At 38.3% G+C, this 20,177-nt stretch overlaps 2 protein-coding genes across 2 annotated transcripts in view; both read left to right on the plus strand.

Annotated features, from left to right (window-relative positions):
* Positions 1-3,966, plus strand: part of LOC114042057 (olfactory receptor 5B2-like) — a 9,225-nt gene extending 5,259 nt beyond the window's left edge. Inside the window, exon 2 of the mRNA XM_027860764.1 lies at positions 3,017-3,966. Coding sequence (XP_027716565.1) covers positions 3,017-3,966 — 950 coding nt within the window. The remainder of the gene's footprint in view (positions 1-3,016) is intronic.
* A 13,442-nt stretch (positions 3,967-17,408) lies between these two features.
* Positions 17,409-18,365, plus strand: LOC114042059 (olfactory receptor 5B2-like). Its single transcript, XM_027860765.1, has one exon. The coding sequence runs from the start codon at positions 17,409-17,411 to the stop codon at positions 18,363-18,365; it is 957 nt and encodes a 318-aa protein (XP_027716566.1).
* The last annotated feature ends 1,812 nt before the right edge of the window (positions 18,366-20,177 follow it).

The raw sequence follows: 20,177 nt of genomic DNA on the forward strand, positions 1-20,177 counted from the left end.
AGGGGGTGGAATAAGGAGATGAGTAGATAAAAGGAGGGATTTCTTGTTTGGTTGAATAGTCATGGCCAACTCTTTGTGACTCCACTTGGGATTTTCTTGGTAAAGATACTGTAGTGATTTTCCATTTCCTTCTCCAGTTCATTTTACAGATGAGGAAAGTGAGACAAACAGTTACGTGATTTGCCCAGAGTCACACATCTAGTAAGTGTCTGAGGCTGGATTTGAGCTTCAGTCTTCCTACCTCCAAGGCTGGTACTCTATCCCCTGTGCCATGTGCAAAACATTGCCATTTTATTTGATGAAATTTAATTATTAATTAAATTAATTTTCTATTTTTTTTGCCTTTAGTTCTTTAAATCATTAATTGTTTAGTATTAGGTTATTGAGTCTTTAATAAATGTTAATGTTTCCTTGGAAAATCCTTGACTTCATTTCAGTAAATAAAATAATGTTTTTAATATTTCTTCTTCTCTGCAATTTTTTAAGGTTTGCATACCATAATGTACATTAGTTTTTGTAAAGGTGTCATACATTGTTCATGACATATGTGTGTTTGTTTGTGTGTGTATACTCCTTTCTATTCCCATGCACTAATTTCCAGAGAATTATTTTTTCAAACTTTTCTTTTTTACATTCAATTTAATTTTATCTTCAGTTCCAATTCTCTCTCTTTCCCCTCTCCCACTCAATGAGAAAGCAAGAAACACAATAACTACATGAAATTATGCAAAACATATATCTGCAGTAACCATTTTCCCCCAGAGATGAAAAAAGAAAAAGAAAGAGAAAAAACCTAGCCACTTTGACTAAAAGGATTGACTGTGTGAATCTTTCCACGTAGATGTTGCCCTTTACCCTAGCATTCTGTGGCTCCCACCAACCCCAAACCACACCAGTAGAATTGTGAATTGATGCTACCAAAATGAAACACAGAGGGCAGAACCAAGATGGAGTAAAAGCAGTGACTTGTTTGAACTCTCCCCCAAACCTCACCTAATACTATAAAAAATGGCTCTAAACAAATTCTAAAGCAGCAGAACCCACAAAAAGACAGAGTGAAACAAATTTCCAGCTCAAGACAACCTGGATGGCTGATCAGAAAGTTATATCTCCCCGGGCAAGGAGAGGAGCACAGTTTGGCTTGGGTGCGCAGGCCGCAGCAAACAGGGAGCAGGCCTCAGAGGACTGAATCGTGGACAGCTGTGGCAGTTTCCAGACTTCTCAATCTGTGAATGCCAAAGACAACTTAGAAGGTCAGTGTGAAAAGTCTGCTTCTGTGCTGGTGAGAGAGAAGAACAGTGGAATTCCAGCCCCAGACCCCGAACTCAGCCCTGGGGTGACAGCTGCCTCCTGACCTTCTGGCCCACAGACTAAGAGGGAATAGAGTGGCTGATCGGAGGGGGATTGCAGGTATCTCTCTGCTGGTACAGGATTCTCTTGCTTTTCCCGTGCTTGCATCTGGGTCTAGGTAGTGGTCCTGGGACAAGAAGGAGAGCTGGTGTGGTGGAGCTTGCAGTGGGTGTGGAAAGAAAATCCTCCTCACAGTTCTAAAACAGAAAAGAGTGCATTTGGTCTTCTATATTTTGCACTTGTGAAGTTAATTTTTGAACTCATATTTATTTCTTCTCAATATCATCTTATTACATGTAATTTAAAGTTCCATCCTATTAATTTTTAATGCTAATTCTGTCATCCAGTTTGTTAGCTTTTTTTCCTCCAATTCTGTTGTTTCCAAATTTATTTCATGTACTATCTATGCCTTTATTCAAGTCATTGAGAAAAAATAATAAACAGCCTTGGGCCACCCCAAGCTCCGTGGTGTTCTCCTTTAGGTACCTCCCTTCAACTTGACAGAGAGTTATCCTCACCTGTCTTTGCACCAAGCCATTCTAACCAGTTCAGAATCCTTCTAATTTTGCTAGCATCTAGCCATCATTGCTACTTCTTTTTCACAGATCTAAAAGGAGAGATTTTCCAAATGCTTTACAGAATTATGGGCAAGCTATATATGTAGCATTTCCCTTATTTACTCTTCAGTAAATTTAATAAATAGAGTGTCTGGAATAGCCTGTTCCTGATGAAACCATACTGACTCTGAGTGTTCTTTGTTTCGTTTTCTCATTGTCCACTTGTTATCCCGTCCAAGGTATATTGTAAAATTTTACCTGGGGTTGTTGTCAAATTTCCTGGTCTATGGTCAGTCAAAAGTGAGGCATGTGCTTTTCTCCAGTCTTTTACTAGATATCCCATTCTTTTTTTCAAAGTTGATGGACAGTGGCTAAGAAATCATAGCCGAGAGTCCTTTCACTACTCAAGATTGTAGTTTATCTGTGATTTGGACTCATCGGGGCAGCTCCTGACTCTCTTCTTGTCTTCTTATTTCTGGAGAGGCAATGTTCTATTGTGGATAGGGAGCTAAATTTGGGGTCAGGAACATCTCTTTTCATATTTCACCTCATACACTTATTTGACCTTTTCCAAGTCACTGGAAAGCTATCTCAGCCTTGATTTTCTATTCTAAGTAATACCTTAATGGAGTTGGGGAGAGCACATTTATTTAATTTTCAAGGATAATATGGATTTCAGTTATTATTATCCATATTATCATCTCCCTAGTACTTATATTTGTTCTGTTCCCTTTTTTTAAGAAAAGGTATAATTCCCCAAACCTTTGCAATGATAAACCTTTAACCCATGCAAATTTTCACCAGACAATGAAGCATTTCTTTATCCTGATGATGGATAGGCTCCTTTTGAAATTAAAAATGCTGTATATTATAAAAAGTTGGAAAGCAATGGGCAAGGGTCTTTCTCCCAATAGGGATTTGGATCAAGGAATTTGGGGATCATGGCATAAGTGTTAGGACAGCCCCAACAATACTGTTGGCTAATTAATTCCTTTTTTAAAAATGCCTAATACAAGATATGCCTCTGGTCATGCTTTACATCTGAGAGTAATACATTTTAATGAGTTAATCTTTTTTATATTTTCTCTTTTGTCACAGATGAATCCCAGCCCCACACTCCCCATCCCAAAAGACATCTATGGAGAACAGATCTGAAGAGAATGAGTTCATCTTCATAGGATTAACAGATGTTCCAGAGTTTCAGGTTCCACTCTTCATAATGTTCACCCTCATGTACCTCATCACCCTGGTAGGGAACCTGGGAATAATACTTCTTATCTCCTGGGATTCCCACCGACACACCTCCGTGTATTTTTTTCTTAGTAACCTCTCTCTGGTGGATTTTGGCTGTTCTACATCTGTTAGCCCCAAGGTGCTGGGTGGGCTCCTCACAGGGAACAAGGTCATCTCCCACAACGGATGTGCTACACAGTTGTTCTTCTCTGGGGCCTTTGCTGGTACTGAAAATTTCCTCTTAGCCTCTATGGCCTATGATCGCCACGCAGCTATCTGCAAACCTCTACATTACACCACTACCATGACTTCAACACAGTGTACATTTCTAGCCAGTAGTGCTCACATTAGTGGCTTTCTGGTCGCCTCCATACTCATAGGGAATACATTTAACCTTTCCTTCTGTAGGTCCAACGTGATCCATCACTTTTTCTGTGAGATTCCCTCTCTCTTAGTTCTCTCCTGCTCTGATATTCACATCAGTGAGTCAGTATTATTTATCTTTGGGTCATTCACTGTCTTTTTCCCATTTCTTGTCACCTCTGCTACCTACTTGTTAATCTTCATCACCATCCTGAAGATCCATTCTGCTAAAGGCCACCAGAAAGCCTTCACCACGTGTGCTTCCCATCTCACCTCAGTGTCCACATTTTATGAGACACTCATCTTCATATACTTCCAACCCAGCTCAAGCCATTCAATGGACACAGACAAAGTGGTGTCAGTGTTCTACACCATGGTCACCCCCATGTTGAACCCTCTGGTCTATAGTTTTAGGAACAAAGAGGTCAAGAATGCTTTTAGGAAAGCTATGAGGGGACAATGACTTCAGTTAGATCATCTTTTTTTCTTAGAGAGAAAATCCAATCTGCACCTCCCACATTCTGGAATCCAGTCCCTCAGTCAGGCTATTTTTCTTATGCACACAGAAGTATAATACAGAATATTTTAAAGGAAATATTTGGTAGTAGAAAGTGTCGTATACTTGGTGTTAGAAGATACCTGAATTTATATTGTCTTAGACACTTTCATGTTGTATAGCCCTAGGCAAGTCCCAATCTCCATTTCCTCATGTTTAATGGCAATAGTACCCCCTATTTTATAAGACTATTATATGGAAGGAATAACATGTACATGTATTCTCTTGTTGTTGTTCAGTTGTGCCTGACTCTTCATAACTTCATTTGGGGTTTCCTTGGCAAAGATACTGGAGGGGTTTCCTATTTCCTTCGCCAGCTCATTGAACAGATGAGGAAGTGATGCAAACAAGGTTAAGAGACTTGCCCAGGGTCACACAGCTAGCAAGCAACTGAGACTCTATTTGAACTCATAAAGAAGATCCCTCTTGATTCCAAACCTAGTGCTCTATCCACTGCACCATATAGATGCCCTCACAAACACACACAAAGACACACATATGCACACACACACACACACAATCTAAGTGCAATGCCACAATTGTAGCTATTTTCCTAGAAAGAGGAAGATCAGCTACATATTTTTTAATAGTTTAGTTCTTCAAGAGGAAAATCAATGAATTATTTGGAAGATATAGCTTCAATATTAATGACATTCCTTATTTAGTAGCCCCTAAATGAGAGATGAGCTGGTAAATGCTTAAGAACCAGCTCTTCAGGAAAGAAAATGTATGTCTGGTACACTTTGAAATGTGATTTATGTTTTTTATTTTCTCTGTCACTTTCTGAAAACAATGAATACAATAAAGGAAGTCCTGATTTGTAGTATTTCTTGATCTCTATAGTCCAGATGCTAGACTCAAAATGTAATTATCTCTTTGTGAACCACTTGGAGCTGGCTCCAGGACATCACTGCAGTATGGCTACCTTTAGGAAGGGATATAAACCACAGAATGGTTCTGATGGCCTGGAAAGAACTTTGAATCTGCGAGAAAGACTCATTTCATTGTAATGTCAGTGTAATATCCTCATGCCTACTTCAATACTAATTCCATTCCAGCTAAAAGGTTCTTTTGGTGCTTTATATGTTTCTGTGTCTAAATAGAGGTTCCTGTGAGGTTTGTTTTTTTATCATTTTTTAATTTTTCTGTGGGATGAAATAAAGGCTGGACAGCATTTGGTAACTTGAATTATTTTATAAGAGTTGGAGACCCATCTTGACCACATTGGGAGAAACTTAGGAACATTCTATACCATCAGCATCTAAGTTGATTTTTCAGGAGCAATACTATTCAGGGGTAATAAGCTAATGAGAGAGAGAGAGAGAGAGAGAGAGAGAGAGAGAGAGAATATTCTTCTTTGAAGGTAATTTCCCATTTCCCAAGATATGGTCCAGGTGAGCCCAAAAGTCTTGGTGGGTAGTGAGGGACATTGAAATGGGTTATGCCTGGACTTCAAGTTGAAAACAATTGTAGATTTCACAAATGAGGTATCTGACTCCCTAATATGTAGTAGGTCTTTGGTGGTTCTTTTTACCCTTTGACACTACCCATTCTCCATTTGTAAATTTTAATTTAGGAGGCTCAAATCAACTAGCACTAGATCACTATGAAGAAGTCATGTTTCATCTGTAAAAACACTATGGGTATTAGTGGGCTACCAGTATAATATCCGTCAATAGTATACTTGGAAGCAAAAATGCTAATTCCATATATAACCACATTGAGTAGCCATTTTTCCCAAATTAGGGGGCTGATGGTACTGCTGTCCTCTGCCCTTTTCAGATTTTTTTGTTATTCATTCATTCAACTGCGCTTAACTCTGTGTGACCCCATGGACATCATTCTTGAAGTTTTCTTGGCAAAGATGCTGAAGTGGTTTACCATTTTCTTCTCTACTGTGTCCCCATTTTACAGATGAAGAGGCAAATATAATTTGAGTGAATTACGCAGGTTGCATGACTAGTAAATGTCTGAAACTGGACTTGAACTCAGATCTTCCTGTCTTCAGGCCCAATGATTTATCCAGTATAGCACCTAGCTGCCCCCTTTCAGGGAACACTTGAGTATTTTCTTCTATTCTGGTTGCCACATTTTAGGAAGGACATTGCTACCTGGAAGATGCACAGAGGGGATTTACTGGATATTGATTCATACACAGAAATTATTATATTTATCATAGAGAAGTTGTATTTAAGTGTGTGGAGATCAACTATTTGAAAATGTGTCTTGTGAAATAAGGATTAGACACATTCTGCTGGGCCCTTGAAGGCAAAATACAGAAATTTTGAGTTGAGAAAAGGAAAATTTTATCTAACAAATGGAGTAATTCCAAATTGGTGGTACACACTGAATAATTCTTCTTCACTGGAGGTCTTCAATGGGGTGTCCACTTATATGGTATGTCATAAGGAAAATACCTTTTCCGGTATGGATTAGATTTGATGATCTCTGGAGCCCTCTGACTCTAAGAGTCTGTGATTCCTCCCTCTGTCCCTCTCAAGAATCTCTCTGGAAGTTTGATACCTGGCTAGTGCTCACAGATCACTGCTTCTAGATACCTGGGGCCCTACTGGGACATAGCAAACTTGTACCTTTTGGTTCATCTGTCCATATCCTCACATGTCATCATAAACAGGATTCCAAAGCATGAAAAAATGCAGCATTATACCACTGCCACAACAAATTTGAAATGGAATGTGAAATGATAAGGATACTCAGGTATATTTAACAATATTAATATCCTTCTTCATTAATCTAATGAAGTCATCTTATTTTTTAGTGTTGACTATTTGTAATAGCCCTCACTGAAGGGCATGATCTATGATTTTGTCTTTGATTCCCCAGCCTTTAACATGTTTGCTTCATGGAAGAAGAATGAATGAAAAAAAATTGATTAGATGTTATTACATGCCAAGTACTCTGCTTGGCAGTAGGAAAACAAATACAAAAGCAAGATAGTCCCTAACCTCAACAATTTTATGATTCAATAAGCAGCTCAGTCATGTTGACAAGAGAGATCTGGAACTGAAGTCAACAAGACCTGAGTTTGATTACTGCCATAATCATGAACTAGCTGTGTGACCCTGGCCAAGTCACTTAACCTCTCCCAGCCTCAGTTTCTTCTTGTGTCAAATGAGAATAGTAATAACTCCTTATATCTTATGGAGCTGTTGTTAGGATCAAATGAGATGGTATATGCAAAGTACCTCAAACTTCTGTTTAAGTGTAATTGTAGGGAGAGATGACGCTTTTCAGGAGTGTGAGGGCCAGGGAAGAATGGTTTGTTTGGGGAAGTCCTAGATTTGATGAGTGAAACCGTTGAGCTATCCATCGCCTTTTCAGAGATAATAGAGGTGATGATCTGATTACAAGACTGAAAGAAGATTCTGTGTGTGTGTGTCCATGCTTTCACATGTGTGCATGTGTGTCTGTGGGAGTGGTGTGTGTTATTAAGTTGGGGCAACAGTAGCAGTAGAAGGCACAGCAGGATAAAAATGGTAGGGAAATAGATGAAGATGCAGGTCCCTAGGAGTTCAGAAGGGAGTACCTTAACTCTCACTGTCATCCTAAAAGAAAGTCTGAGCATGTTCCCATACAAGGTATCTACTCCAGGCCAACTCCACTGAAAGAGCTCAGTGACTTTCACCAGGTCACCCAGTTTATCCATGGCTCAGCTCAGTGTAGAACCCAGGACTCTGTACTTCCTGTCCAGTACTAAAACTCAAGTCTACCAAGCAGCTTCTGTCACTATAAACTGCCAATTGCTGAGATTTTCTAAAACACAGCTTCAGTCTCTGAGAAGAGGGGGGATGGAAAATGAGGTCGAATGGTTTAATTAGTGCAGTGGCTCCCTTTTAGTGGTTCACGAACTCTTTGGGGGTTCCCAATAATATTCCAAGGAGTTGGAGCTAATCACGTTCTATCGATGCCAATTGTGTTACAAAGTTCTTTTTCCTCTGTGGAAGACATAAACATGTTTGAAGCACTTGAAGCTTGTTTTTGCAGAATTTGAAACTTCCTCTATCATATGCACAACAATTTGGGGGCATGTGAAAATATTACATCCAACTTTTGGACTGCTTTTGATAAGTATGAGGTCTTCTTTCAGTTTTTCAACTTCTCAAATTGTTTCCAAAATGCCACAAAGGTGCAACATTCGAATGCAAACTGTTTCTCAATGGATGGTCACACACAAGTGCATTCCCTCCTTGTCATTCTGTCCAATGACCCAGAGTAGATCCCTTATTTCTTTCTGCTACCGTGAAAGAGTACCTCATCAGCTGTGAAATCTCGTTATGTAATGTAGTTATGTTATGTTATGTTATGTTATGTAATGTAATGTAATGTAATGTAATGTAATGTTATGTTATGTTATGTTATGTTTTGTTATGTTATGTTACGTTATGTTGTGTCCTTGAAGGTAAATTATCAGGAGATTTGGAAAGCAGGTTCACTGGGCATTCTCATTACAAGCTTCCTGAAACCATCATGGACCATTAGAAGTGTTCTATAGAAACGAACCTAATGTTGCCTCACATTGCAGTATTAAGGCTGATATTTTCCAATTTAAACTCATCCTCTACATAAGTTACTGTTCTTCAATTTGGCAAATTCTCAGGTGACCAGGTTGGTAACACTGGTCAGGCATTCACTAGAGTTTCTATGAGGGTTTAGCCAAGGTACCAGTACTAGGATGGTGATGGTGATGATGATGGTGGTCATGGTGATGAGGACAGTAATGATAGCTAGCAGTTATATAACACGTCTTATGTACTAGACACCGGACCAAGTGTTTAGCAAATATTATCACATTTGATCCACAGAACAACCCAGGGAGACAGGGGCTATTATTATCCCCATTTCACAGTTGAGGAAACTGAAGCAAACAGAGGTTCAATGACTTGCCCAAGGTCACACAAATAGCCTAATGCTCTATCCACTGTGCCAAAAGGTTGCCTCTAAGACAACATAGTAATGTCTGAAGAAATTCTTTCCCTATGAAGGTTAGTTTACATATAAACATTATTTTAAAAAAGCAATATATGCAATTGAACTTTCAGCCCATTTACTATTCACCATTTTATGCCTTGAGGGAAGGAACTGTCTTTTGCCTCTTTTTGTATCCCCAGCACTTAGAAGAGTGCCTGGCACTTAGTAAATGCTTAATAAATATTTGTTAATCAACTGATTTTTAACCAGTAGAAAAGCAAATTGTTTATATCAAAATTAGTTATTTTCAGTGATTGGTTCTATGGCAAAACTTTTAAAAATAATTTTTCTCCCTCCACAAATGAATGTACAAAATTCTCCTACCATTTTGTACTCCATGTGTGTGAGTAATTATTTTCATTTTATTCTTCTCTTAAATCAAAATGCAGACATATGTTTGACATGGAATCAGGTTTTAGACTGTGTCTGGTGTTCAGCCAAATATTGTAGTGCTTCGTTCAAAATAAAAGGTCCAGCACTGAAATTTAATTGCATATGTGTACCATATCATGCTAAACATATACTGATTTACTACTTAACTTATTGTAATGTTATTTGTGTTCAACAAGTTAAAGAACAAAGAAATTTCTCATCAAATCTGACAGAGAGTATCAAGCATTGGGGTTCTTACAGAAGTACTTCTTTTAATGTTTCTAGAATGTCTTACATAGAGTAGCTGTAATAATTAAAGTTTTAGAAACTTGTATTTTGATTTTTCAAAATTATATGTAGGTAATTTTTTTTAATTTGTAATTGAAGAGTGTGCATTTTTCTGATGGGTTTTGGGGGCAAAAGTTATCATTTTAATTATTTAAGGCATGCACACATGCACAAACACACACACACACACACCTTGAACCTGGTCTGTGGGAGTTCAGAATATGAGCTTCAATTTTGGGGAGGCAACACATTTTGACTGCAAATAACACAAGTAACAAGCATGTTTCCTTTCCAAATTTCATCCTGTTAGGTTTAATTGGAAATTCTGGCCTGCTGAGACATTTTTGAATCTTGAATAGATTGCTCGGTGTATTAGTTGTCCTGCCTGAATTTTTTTTCCATCTGGGGAGCTGATAAGGATGACCATGTGTGTTTGTGATAAATTGGTTGAATTCCACAATAATTTATTAGACCACTACTTGAATTAAGGGCCAGTGTAGGATCTGGGTATACCAAGGCTAAAAGAATATTATGTCTGTCCATGAGGAAACAAATTTATTGGGTGAAAATAAATATATGCATATAAGTGAACATAAATATAGAGACAGTAAATAAAACTCGGTTTTGTATTGTGGGGGAGATACAGCAGGTAGGGGCTTAGGAGAGACCACCGTCCAGGGTGACAGTGAGCCAACTTGAATCTTTCTTGAATCTAAGTCTTCAAAAAATTCTGGATCTGCCACATTGGGCTCTTCACTGTCTTTCTTTGCATCTTGCCCTCAAGAAAGCAGGAAGGCTCTACTTTAACCTTGGCAAATGATTACTATAACATTTCCCCACTTACCATTGAACCAGAACCATAAGACTATGTGTCCTCAGAGCTAAGAAGCAGAGAGAGACAAGATTAGATGGAGTTTGTGGCAATAGGTAAATTGAAAGCTCTGAGTAGATTTAAAAAAAAAAGGCAGTAATATTCATGATAACAAGATCATTTATAATTTACAAATTACAATCCTGACAAAGGTCCTGAGAATTAGAGCATTTCTTATATAGTTATTGGGATTTTACAAATAAGGAAATCCATGTTCAACCAGGATAAATGACTTGCCTACATTTTCACAGTGGCCTCCAATTCAATCTCAGATATTCTAATGCCAAATTCAGGGATCTTTCATTACCCCACTTTATGGAAATTTTTTCCCTATCCTACCTCTTTTTCAAGTTCAGCATCATATTTGATCTGCACCAAAACCTTTTGATTGTATTCAGGTCTGAGATTATTACACCCACTTGAAAAATGAATGCACGGAGACTCAGAGATGTTCAGTGATTTGGCCAATATCACCCATCTAGGAGATGGTAGAAGCAGGACTAGCATCCTGCTTTTGTCAATGGCCTTGCCCAGGTACCTTTCTATCTCATTTTACTAACAACAAGCTAAGAAGCACACAGTGCCCATGAGAAAATGGTTCTTTCCCCATGGTCACAGCAGAGTTTAATGGCTTGTTTTGTTCATGAGTTGGCAGCAGAGCTGCCAGGTGTCTCTGAGGGAGCACCATCTCCCAAGGGTTGCAGGGCTCCCAGGTCTGCATAAAGTCCCAGGCTCTTCCCTGACTCTAGCTATCAGCACTGAAACATTCCACTGCAGGGCTCAGTGCTGTGGTACCATCTTATGGGTCCCCTGAGTCGTTCACTCATCCATGCAGTTCCTTTCCTATTTGCTGAGGCTGAGCTGAATGGAGGCTAGGAGTGGGCACTGCTAACTCTACTGCCATCCATGCCACAGCCATTGCCAGAAGTGACCTCTCTGCCTCTAGGAACCTTTCAACTCTTTGACCTAGTGACTAGTGAGGAGTTTCTGCAATAGAATTACATACTTTCCAGGCTTGGGACTTCAAGGCCAAACCTTCAATATAAAGCTATTGGCTAATTATCCTCTTTGGAATCCTGGCCCCCTTTCTGCATATCAATCCAGCTAGGCTGCAGGATATCCAATCCGAGACTGTAGTGCTCGTGTAGACAGTAACATGGTATATTGGAAACATTGCTGGACCTGGAGGCAGGAAGACCTGCATAAAAGCCTCTATCTCAGATATTAACTCACTGTTTCCCCATGGGTAAGTCACTTGACTTCCATTACCTTGTCCATAAACTGTGCAAAATTACACTTTGTGGTACTTGTCTCATAGGGTTGTCTTAGGGCTCAAATGAGATCATGGATGGAAATTGTGTTCAAACATCAAAGTTCTCTATGAACACCATCTACCATCTTCTACTTGCAGTTGTTCAAGCTCATGATCATTCAGAAACTGAATAAGCACCTTGAGATATGGGCAACTGTGTAATCCTAATGAACACTTAATTAAATAATATTGATTAAGGGTATGCTATGTGCAGGGCACTGTATTAAATTCTTGAGGGAGTGGCTTGATAACAAAGTTTAGCTGAGTATAGTCCCACATTTATACACACGAAGTGTTGGATTCAATTGATGCAATGGAATAACAAAAATAAAGCACTTCAACATTTGCAAAGTGCTTTATGACAATTTTCTCATTTGAATCTCCCCCAAACTGTGTGAGATAAATGCTATTATTATTACGCCCCTTTTACAGGTTAAATAACTGGAGGCTGTGACTTAAATGCCTTGTCCAGATATATACAATTAACAAGGGTCTGAGGTGGGATTGAAATCCACAACTTCTTGTCTCAGAGATCAAAGTCTTCTCCATTACACCACATTGCCATAGTGGTATTTTGTACTGTAGTAGCACCTCTATCCTATTTTGGCTATGTCTTCATGTTTTTTCATAGCACCGGCTTGTCCATTATCATGAAAAAGCCTAATACTTATCACTGATCACAGTAACTCTCGTGTCTACAGAACTTGATTCTTGGTAAATACTATCCTCACATTCACTGGGTATGCTCTCTCTAGTCTTGGGAACTTAAGAGTGTCCAACCTTGAGAACATCAGTTAGAAAGATTGTCATAGACTATGTCTACACATATTTGATTCGATGGTATCGATGGCCAAAATGGTTCAAAAATATCACGTATGAGACCAACATGACTATAGATCTTGACTCTAAGTGGGTTGTTTGTACTCTATTTAATACTGTTCCTGTTATGTTAAAGGAAAATCCTTGATTGTAGTTAGTTGTAAAAATAAGTTTTTTTCATCCTCTAATAATCTATGAGATAAGGTTTTAATTATTTGCTTTGCCCTTATTTATAAGTTCTACATTAACCACATTAGAATAAAAAGTTATTTTACTGAAGTATTAGGAAGACCAATAAACCTCTTCCAATTATACACATTAAAAGTATCATATGATCATCAGTTTAGAGCTGGAAAGGATCTCAGAGATAATCTGGTCTAATATCTCTTCTTCACTGATGAACAAACTGAGGTCCATAGTATCCTAGGAGTAAATGAGCTCAATGGGATTTCTGATAGATAAATAGCACAGGTAGTAGCAGTCACATTAGTAATTAAAATAACAACAGTAGACAACACTTAAGAAAAGCTTGAAGGTTTGCAAAGCTCTTCACAGAATTATCTCCTCTTCTCAGAACAATCCTATGATGCAGGGGCCATGAATTGTATCCTCTTTTGACATACGAGTTAACAGAGGCTCTGAGGTGAGGTGACTTGTACATGGTCACAGTGACATTAAGATGAGCTAGGAGTCGAAATTTCCCATAAAATGAGAAATAAAACCTTTCTGTCTCTGTCTCTCCTTCCCTCTATAATATATGTATATATATATATATGTGTGTGTGAGTGTATATATATATGTATATATGTATTTGTGTATACACACAATGTGCATGTGAGTGTGCATATGCAGATATGAGTATACATGTATATATGTGTGTGCATAAAGTGTACAAACCAAATAACCCGTGCAGATGATGGCAACTCTCATGCTTATATCATTCAATTTTTGGCAACATATAGGTAACAAGTGGTCCACTACCCCTTCCTACAAGATTTCAGGTGAAGAAATAATCCAGTATAACTTAGAGCAGTGCCTCGCACATCTGTAAAACATTATTTTTGAAACATTTTTCTTATGTTAAACCTAAATTTGTGTCTTCTTGATTTCTCATCTTTTCTCCTAGTTCTTCCCTTTGGTACCAATTAAACAAACCAAATCCTTCCTCCTTATGTCAGGCGTTCAGATACTTGAAGACAACCTTAATCCCAAGCCTCTCTAGGCTAAATACCCTCAGTTCCTTCCACCATTACTAACATAGCAAGACTTCACAGTCCTCCTCCATGCTGGCTGAACTCCTCTGGAAACTCTCTAGCCTGTCAATGTCCTTCCTAAAGTGTGGAACCCAGGACTGAACATGTTGCTCCAAATGCAGAATGGGGACAACCACCTCTGTATGCCTTGGTACTGTGCCTCTCCATTCAGACTAAGGTCAGATTGTCTTTCTTGTTCATCATGTATGTCACAAAGTTATGGTGAGGATTGAATGATTCAACTTTTTTAAAGAAGTTTTCAAACTTTAAAAATGCAGCCTTATTGGAGTAGATAGAGCACTGGGACTGGAGTCAGGAAGTCCTGAGTTCACCTCCAACCTTAAGCACTTATTGTGTGACCCTGAGCACCTCAGTTTCCTCCATTTTCAAATGGGGATAATGACAGCATCTATGTTGCAGGGTTGCTGTGAAAATCAAATGAGATAGTAAAGTGTTCAGCACATTGTCTGGCACATAATAGATGCTATATACATGTTTTTTTTTTTCTCCTCTCCACTAATATAGGTTTAATTCCTTTTATCTTTAGTATCAATTCCCTGTTACTTATAATTGTTTCATTTTTCTCATTTCAAAGATCATTCTCTATCAGAGAAAATAGAAATAGAAATCAAACTGAGCATCTCTGCCTCTGCTTTTTTCTCATTGTACTTGTCTTATTACCATTAAGAATCAGTCCAGTTCCTTATCTGATTATCTCTTGCTTCCCTAAATGGCCAGTTTAAAACCTTTTTGTAGTCTTTGACTTTCTGGGCTTCCCTCATTCTGAATCCTGGCGCTCCTCTGACACTTACTACAAGAAAGGATTTGCTTTTGCATTCTTCCTTGGTTACCTCTCCTCTTTTCTGCAGTTTTTTTCATATCCAAGTCTTTCAGATTGTCAATTTTTCTTACTATATCTTTAAACTTTCATTCTGGAGATCTTTCTTTCCCTTCAGTTTTAAACTACCTGTAGAATTAATCCTTAAGATGCTATTTTATCCTTCATTTGGAATTCCTGGAATTGACTCTTCCCAGACCTAATGTGCATGTCTGCAAAATTGCTAGTTTTCCTTTCTTTATCTATTTCAAACGTTAGGATGATTTAATTACACTGCCCCTGCTCTTATAAGATTTCCATTTATTTTGATCCTACCTAATAATTTCTCATCCCTTATGAAATCAAAAGTAGGATACAATTTCCTCATATTTGTTCTTTCACTTTTATATTTTTGATGGATAAAAATGTTGTCATCAAGAAATCAGTAACTGTTCATTGAGGAGACAGATAAATAAGCAGATAAAAGACAAATGATAGTAGATAGATAAACAGATTGACAGAGAGATAGAGAGAAACAGGCAAAGATAAAGGGGAAAACAGACAAACAAGGAAGGCTCGTAGCAAATCTGCAGATAGATACAGAGAGGTGGAGACAGAGTAAGACAGTGACAGTCACATATGTATGTATGTATGTATACACATACACTCATATGGAGAGAAAGAAAAAAGAGAGAAGGAGAGAGAGAGGGAGAGGGAGAGGGAGAGAGAAAATATTCTGGCAGATGCCCACACAACTAAAGGCCCCCATCACTAACATGTCGTTCCATGTTGCTAAGTGTTTGATGTTTATTAAATTCCTGATTCATTTCCTCTTCCAGTTAAAAGTGTGCTGTTATGCTACTATTGACATAAATGCTTTTCACCATAATTCCTCACTCTGGTTCCTTGATTTCCTCATGTAAATATCTAGTCTTTTTTTTTTTTAACAGACCAGCCTGCTGTTACCTCTCCCATTTCGTTCAAATAAGGGTGAAACTCTCTTGAGTTTCTTCCTTCAAGTCAAAATGTTACCTTGTTAGCTAGATTTCATTTTTTGTGTTAGAGATTCTAGCTGACCTTGCTTTTTAGGCATAACTCTTTGGGGTCCCCAGTAGTCTGCCAGAGCTATATGTCTCTTATCTTTCATTCTTTCTACCCAACAAGCTCTACTCCTTTTTCAACCTTAAATGTCTTTTGGCAGGCTTTTGTAGAAGTGACTCCTGGTCAGATGTGAGCTAAGGTAGGTGGCCTCTGAGGAATTATATTGACTTGAGATATTTGCTTTGATTTTTTTCCAAAATATTTTAGATAGATAATACAGATCACATGTAGCAGCCTAGTTATAAATGTTCTAGAAACTTTCTTATAATGTCTCATGGTGATAGAGATGAAACTAAATATTCCAAGTTAGCGAAACATAACTGTGGCAGATCTTTGCAAGTTGTAAAGGCTAATGGTGGAGTCTAGGGATGGACTATGTATTTACCTGATCTGCAAATGCCACCTTAGTTTTATTCATAAAGGAAGGGTTACCTCTTAAATAAATGAGCCAATAATCATTTATCAAGTGCCCACAATGTGCCCAGCATCATGCTAAGCACCAAGAATACAAGGAAAGGTCAAAAATAATCCCTACCCTCAAAGAACTCACAATTTCTAGGCAACATGCAAATAATTATACAAATTAGAAATAATCAGGAAAAATTGGAGATCATCAAAAGAGGGAAGGCCGTGAAATTGAGATGGACCAACAAAAGCTTCCTGTAGGTGAGATTTTAGCTCAAACTTGAAGGAGGCTAAATCAAAGACTGGTCATTTCTTTGGGACCCAGAAAAGCATATAGTGAATGAAAAGACAAAATGTTCTTCTTTGTGACCAACTTCTGCATTCACAGTGACAATGGTGGAGAACTGAAAAAGGAAAAGCTGCGAGGGGGAAACAAATTTGGAAATCACACATATACTATTACATGATTCACCAGGGGTTTTTTTGACAGACAACTCCCACAATTGTGCAAATGGTACCCACTGGTAGCAATTCCTCTTCACGAAATCATGACTTCAGTCCATTGCAGAGAGCGAACCTTGCAGCCACAATGATGCCATGAAAAAATCTGGATCTCAGTGAAATTCCAGCCAATGTTCTCTGATCCCTTCTCTCAGTCTTTTAACTTTCCTTTTATTTAGTTCCTCTCTTTCCCCTTTATTCCACCCTTCTCTCTTCTTCATCAGAGTTAAGCATATTTACAGGAAAAGACATAGTTCTCCAAATCAGACCCACAACAATCTTCCTTCTTATGCTGCTTTTTGCGAGAGAATAAGACATTTCCTTTTCCTGAAGAGGGAAATGCCACTGTGATAATTGGAAAATTTTTAGTAGATTGAAAAATGGTGAGAAGTAATACATTAGGTAATCTCTCTGTATGAGAAAATGGTTCATGAAATTTTGGGCACCTAGTGTAATTGCTATGGCAATGACCTAGATGTTCTTCATCCCTTAATTGTTTATTTCTAGTCCCCATATAAGATGTGTCTCTGACCATGTTTTGTGTCTTGGAGTCATTCACCATGCAGAATGGATTTTTCTGATGGTTACTCTTTTGTTGCAGATTGTTGACTTCACTTTCAAATGACATCTATGGAGAACAGATCTGAAGTGACTGAGTTCATCCTCGTAGGATTAACAGATGCCCCAGAGCTTCAGGTTCCTCTCTTCATAATATTCACCCTCATCTATCTCATTACCTTGGTAGGGAACCTGGGAATAGTAGTTCTGATCTCCTTCGATTCCTGCCTCCACACTCCCATGTACTTTTTCCTCAGTAACCTCTCTCTGGTAGATTTTGTCTACTCCTCAGCTATTACTCCCAAGGTGATGGCTGGACTCCTTGTAGGGGACAAGGTTATCTCCTATAATGGATGTGCTACCCAGTTGTTTTTTGTTGGGGCCTTTGCTATTACTGAAAGTGTTCTCTTAGCCTCTATGGCCTATGATCGCCATGCAGCTATCTGCAAACCTCTACATTACACCACCACCATGACAACAACTGTTTGTACATATCTGGCCAGTGGTGCTTACATATGTGGCTTTCTGTCCTCCTCCATAGTCATAGGAAACATGTTTAGCCTTTCCTTTTGTAAGTCCAACATAATCCATCACTTTTTCTGTGATATTCCCCCTCTCCTAGTTCTCTCTTGCTCTGATATTCACAACACTGAGTCAGAATTCTTCATATTAGGATCGCTCAATGTCTTTTTCCCATTTCTTGTCATCTTTACTTCTTATTTGTTAATCTTCATCACCATCCTGAAGATCCGTTCTGCTGAAGGCCGCCAGAAAGCCTTCTCCACTTGTGCTTCCCATTTTTCAGCAGTTTCCATATTTTATGGGACAATCATCTTCATGTACTTCCAGCCCAGCTCAAGCCATTCCATGGACACAGACAAAATAGTGTCAGTGTTCTACACCATGGTCATCCCCATGTTGAACCCTCTGGTCTATAGTTTTAGGAATAAAGATGTCAAGATTGCTTTTAGGAAAACTATGAGAGGACAACGATTTCAATTGGATCATCTTTTTTCTTAGAGAGGAAATCCAATCTGTACCTTCCCCACTCTGGGATCCACACCCCAAATCAGGCTACTTTTCTTTTGCACAGAGAAGTGGAATCCAAACTTTTTTTAAAGGCATCATTTGTTACTGGAAAGTATCACAGATTTGGATTTAGGAGAGGACAGAGTTCATATTGTCTCAGATACTTTGATGTTGTATAGTCTGATGCAAGCCCCAATCTCACTGGCCTCATGTCTAAAGGGCCTTGAGAGTATTCCCTATCTTAGAAGATTTTTATGTGGAATGAATAGTATGTGTTTACTGTCTTCTTCTTGTTGTTCAGTTGTGTCTGACTCTTTTTGACCTCATTTTGGGGTTTTCTTGGCAAAGATATGGGAATGTTTTCACATTTCCTTCTCCAGTTCATTTCACAGATAAGGAAATTGAGGCAAACAGTGTTAAGAGACTTGCCCAGGGACACACAGCTAGTAGGTGACTGAGGCTCAATTTGAACCCATGAAGATGACTCTTCTTGATTCCAAGCCAAGTGCTCTATTCACTGCACCACCTAGATGCTCCCATACACACACATCTAAGTGCAAGACAGCAATTGTAGTGAATATTTCCAAGAAAGGAATATCAGCTACATAATTTTAACAGTTTATTACCTTAAGAAAAAAGGCAATAAATAAACAAACAAATAAATAAATAAATAGATAGATGAATAGATAAATAAATATATTAAAGAAAGAAAAAAGAAAAAAGGCACTGCATTTCCAGGAACATATATTTTTAAGGTTAATGGCAGTCCTCAAACTGCAACCCATAAAACAGAGATAATTTGATAAACACTAAAGCACCAATTCTCCTGAAAAAATATGTACATGAAACAATTTGAAATGTAATCTCCCATTATTTTCTCAAACATTTTCTGAAATCTAGTTCATCAGCGAATAATAAATTAAGTCCTGATTTGCAGTCTTTACTGATTTCTACAATCCAGGTGCTCAGACTCAAAATGTAATTATCTCTCTGTGAGCAACTTAGAGCTGGCTCCAGAATACCACTGCAGTATGGCTACCTTTAGGAAGGAATATAAACCACTGGATGGTCCTGAGGGTCTGGAAAAAGTTTGATCCTGTGAAAGAGATATATTTCACTGGAATGTCAGTGAAACATTCTAATGCCAACTTCTATATCAATGTCATTCTAGCTAATTGATTCTTTTGGTGCTTTATGTTTGTGGGTCTGAATATGAGGTTCTTCTGAGGTTTTTTTTTTCGCTTTTATATCTTTTGATTTCTCTGTGGAATGAAATAAAGACTTGTTAAAATGTAGTATTTGCATTATTGAATTATTTGAGTTTTATCAATTTTGGAGACCCATCTTGCCCTCATTGGAAGAAGCTTAGGAACGAGCTATACTCTCAGTGTGTAAGTTGATTTTTCAGGAAAATCTCCATTCAGGGGAAATAAGCTAGCAAAGACAGGAGGAGCAATCATTTTTTATGTTATTATCCAGGATTACACATGGTCCATGTGAGTCTGGAAGCCTTGGCTGGGAGAGAGGGAATTTGAGATGGGTACAGTTGGACTTCAAGTGTAAAGCAAGCATAGATTTCACGGTGGAAGTAACTGAGGCCTTTGTGTACGTAGTAGGTCTTTGGTGTTTCTTCCCATCCTCTGACACTACTCACTCTGCATTTGTGAATTACATTGAGGGAAGGGGAGGAAGGGGTTCAAATCAATGGGCACTTGGTCACTGTAAAGAAGACATGGTTCATCTGTAAACGCACAGTGGGTATTAGTGGACGACCAGTACAATATCAGTCCGTGGTATACTTAG

Source organism: Vombatus ursinus, unplaced genomic scaffold (genome assembly GCF_900497805.2).
Source record: "Vombatus ursinus unplaced genomic scaffold, bare-nosed wombat genome assembly UNPS02014248.1, whole genome shotgun sequence".
NCBI classification, from domain to species: domain Eukaryota; kingdom Metazoa; phylum Chordata; class Mammalia; order Diprotodontia; family Vombatidae; genus Vombatus; species Vombatus ursinus.